Source organism: Phaseolus vulgaris, chromosome 7 (genome assembly GCF_051622355.1).
Source record: "Phaseolus vulgaris cultivar YP4 chromosome 7, ASM5162235v1, whole genome shotgun sequence".
Classification (NCBI taxonomy): Eukaryota; Viridiplantae; Streptophyta; class Magnoliopsida; order Fabales; family Fabaceae; genus Phaseolus; species Phaseolus vulgaris.
In genome coordinates, this window is record NC_143504.1 from 46069937 (window position 1) to 46073003 (window position 3067).

Consider the following 3067-nt stretch of genomic DNA (forward strand, 5'->3'; position numbering starts at 1 on the left):
TAAAAACTTCATTCTTCCTCATAATTAAAAAGAGCTTTCAAAAGCTGAAGAGCCTTCTAATAGGATCACTGAAACCCGAATACAGATCAAGAAGCTTTTGTATAAAACAAAATTTTATACATTTTCTAAGACGAGCGATTTATTGTAAACGTATACAAATAATGATGCAGAATATTCAGATGCATATAAAGGAAACCCATTATTCAGTTTTGCCTTATGGAAACTCAACTTTGGCACACTGTTTTTGAGATGTGAAATTGATTCCACAATAGGGCTAAGAGACAACCAAAGATAAAAAAGTATGTTTCCTTTTCACCCATTCAATTAACATTAAAGTGCAGGAAAAAATGAGAAATGTATCAAATACAACTTATTTTATCATCCAAACGATGAAACACATCGATGCTGACGGTAACTCTTTCAGCCGTAATTTTAAAAGTTTAAAACAAAAGATCAAGCAAGCCAACCACCTCCAATTCAATAACCAGGCTCCTCCTAAAGAAAACAAAATAATTAAATATATTAGCCACAAACACAAAAGAAATAGGTACTTACAGTGAGTTAACACGTAATTGCATTTAAACAATAGAATAGTGGTACTCACCGACTTATAACTTTTTTGTATTCTGTACATCACTGACTTAGAATTTGCATTAAGTATATCTAAAATTACTTTGGAAGTTTTGGGGGTGTTTGGTTTGTTTTACGATTTTCATTACAAATTCCAGTAATGAGTGCAAACATGTCAGCTTGTTTTCATTATCTTCTTGTTTTCAAGTTTAGTAAAGGAAAAGGTGACGACGATGAACATTTCTTTGTTTTCATCTCCTTCAAAATTTAGAAAATAAGAATAAAAAATAAAACAAGATAGCATTTTATTGTAAATGGAAACACATTAACTGAAAATGAACTATACCCTTAGAATGTGGATTAGAAGTGCAAAAAAGAAATTTGAGACTTTGTAGAGTGAGTCCCCTATTTCCTAGTCTGAATCAAGAAGATTGCAGATCATAGATATGGGAACTTACAAGAATTATAGAATAAAACCTGTCTCCTCTCAACTGCAGGAAGCTGAGAATCCTGCTCCTCTTCCCGTCAGTTTCCAATGAACTCCTTCCCTTAGTTCACCCCTTTTTACTACCTACTACTTCCTCCCGCCCCATCCTAACAACTTCAGTTCAAGAATCCTAACTAACACACTGTTAACAGATACTGAAAGAGATCCTACAAATAAATGCGATCATCTATTATTACACACAACACACACCCCTTGACCACATAGGGTTTCCTAATAATGTTAATTATGTCCCAACATCCTCTTCCCACATTTGAGAATGCAGATATGTGAAACAATTTAGGAGAAGAGAAGATGCCAAACAAAATTTGTGAAAAGAACTTTTCCAAACATCTTTTTTGTAGCAAAACCTTTAACATTTTTCTTCTGCAAGATTACTAAAAGTTTAGAACCTCATAAGTGGCATAGATGATTATGTGTCTGGAAAAACTAAAATTCACATATTTTGGGTTCTGCAAGCCTACAAACAACTTCATTTACCATGAACATGAACAGTTCAAATGATGTACAAAATTAAAATGCAAATAGCAATAAAAAAACATAAGTTTTAGGAGGCCTTTAAAAGAGATAATTATTCATCAACAGGCCAAAAGCACTGCAACAACTAAAAATTACATTATCTTTCACCCACAAAATTATCATCAAGTGCAAGAAAATTCATGATCGTATCAAAGAGAACTAACTATCATCTAATCTGACCAATTAAATACATCAAAGCAGAGGTAACTTACAGCCCTTACTTTGCAGATTCTTTTAAAACAAAAAGATCAAGCAAGCCAACCATCCCCAATACAACAAGAAAAAATTACTCCGGCATCAACCACCAAATATAAAAACAAAACAGCACGCGCACATAGTCAACAACAAGTAAAAGTAATGTTCATTAATAGCAATATAAATTCTGAACTATATTTCCTATAAAAAAATAGCCGCACTAATCAAAGGTCATCACCAACCAATAAATTTCCAAAGGAGAATGCATTCTGGAAAATTACGCTAAAAAAGTTTCAGATCTTAAGGAAAACAGAATTCTGTAATTACCCTCAACAAAATCACCCCGAAACTTCTGGCGTGTGTTTGGCTTGTTTTTTTTAACATTTTCAATGTCATTAGCCGTCAAGTTCCCTATTCCATCACAAAACTTCGAAATAAAATAAAAAAAGTGACATTTTTCTCTCGATTCCCCACAGGTAAAGAAGACAATCATGTTCGAGCTTATCTCCCAAAATACCCCGTTCGACAACCCTAGATCCCACATGTATATGAAATTCACAATTACAAATGAAAACAGCGTAAACGTTTAAAATCAACAAACACAAATGACCGAAACACAGGATCTATCTAACTGCTCAAAAGTAGAATAAAGGGCGTGGCATGAGAAAGGTACCAGAAGGAATGATGAATCAGTGGTGCTGCTGAGCGTGCAGGCGGTGCTCAAGGTGGCGGCGCTCGTGAGGGAGAGCGACGAGGTAGGATAAGATCATGCCGCCGTAACAGACATGGAAGATGGGATCGGGGGAACTGGTTTCGATGTACTTGGCGTGGTAGTTGTCCATGCCACGCTGAATCGCTCTCTTTATGTAACCCAACGACAGCATAGGTTTCACGTGCTCTGGAACCTCGTTCAACTTCTTCCCCCTTATCTCATTGAAGAATCTTCTCAACGCCATTGCTTCCCTCTGCAACAAACCCTAAGCAAATTTTCCGATTGCAACTCTGCCTAATTCAATTGCAAAATTGGGATAGTTATGTGCGTAGATGAATGAGACAACGTGGCCCCGTGTTGCACGTGACCCCCGGCCCGGCCCGTTCAATATGGGCCTGATGCTATAATGTAAGCCATGTTATTCGCATGTTCCTGGCTCAATATTCGAACAAGACCATGCTATTATTTTCTAACCCAATACTGTTACATTAATATAGTCAAGACAGTTTTTTCCTACACCCGCTACATTTTTCTTCCTACACCTCTACATTTTTTCTTCCGGCACC

General features: G+C 36.2%; 1 protein-coding gene across 1 annotated transcript; it reads right to left on the bottom strand.

Annotated features, from left to right (window-relative positions):
* Positions 1 to 292: 292 nt before the first annotated feature.
* On the bottom strand, positions 293 to 2810 carry LOC137828990 (ATP-dependent RNA helicase). Its single transcript, XM_068635790.2, has 2 exons — positions 2463 to 2810; positions 293 to 495 (listed from the first exon to the last, which is right to left on the bottom strand). Exon 1 carries the CDS (start codon positions 2743 to 2745, stop codon positions 2479 to 2481), a length of 267 nt encoding a protein of 88 aa, XP_068491891.1. The 5' UTR covers positions 2746 to 2810; the 3' UTR covers positions 293 to 495; positions 2463 to 2478.
* Between the last annotated feature and the right edge of the window lie 257 nt (positions 2811 to 3067).

Coding starts and splice junctions, on each gene's coding strand:
- LOC137828990 (XM_068635790.2), bottom strand. CDS start 2,745: ATGGCGTTGAGAAGATTCTTCAATGAGATAAGGGGGAAGAAGTTGAAC.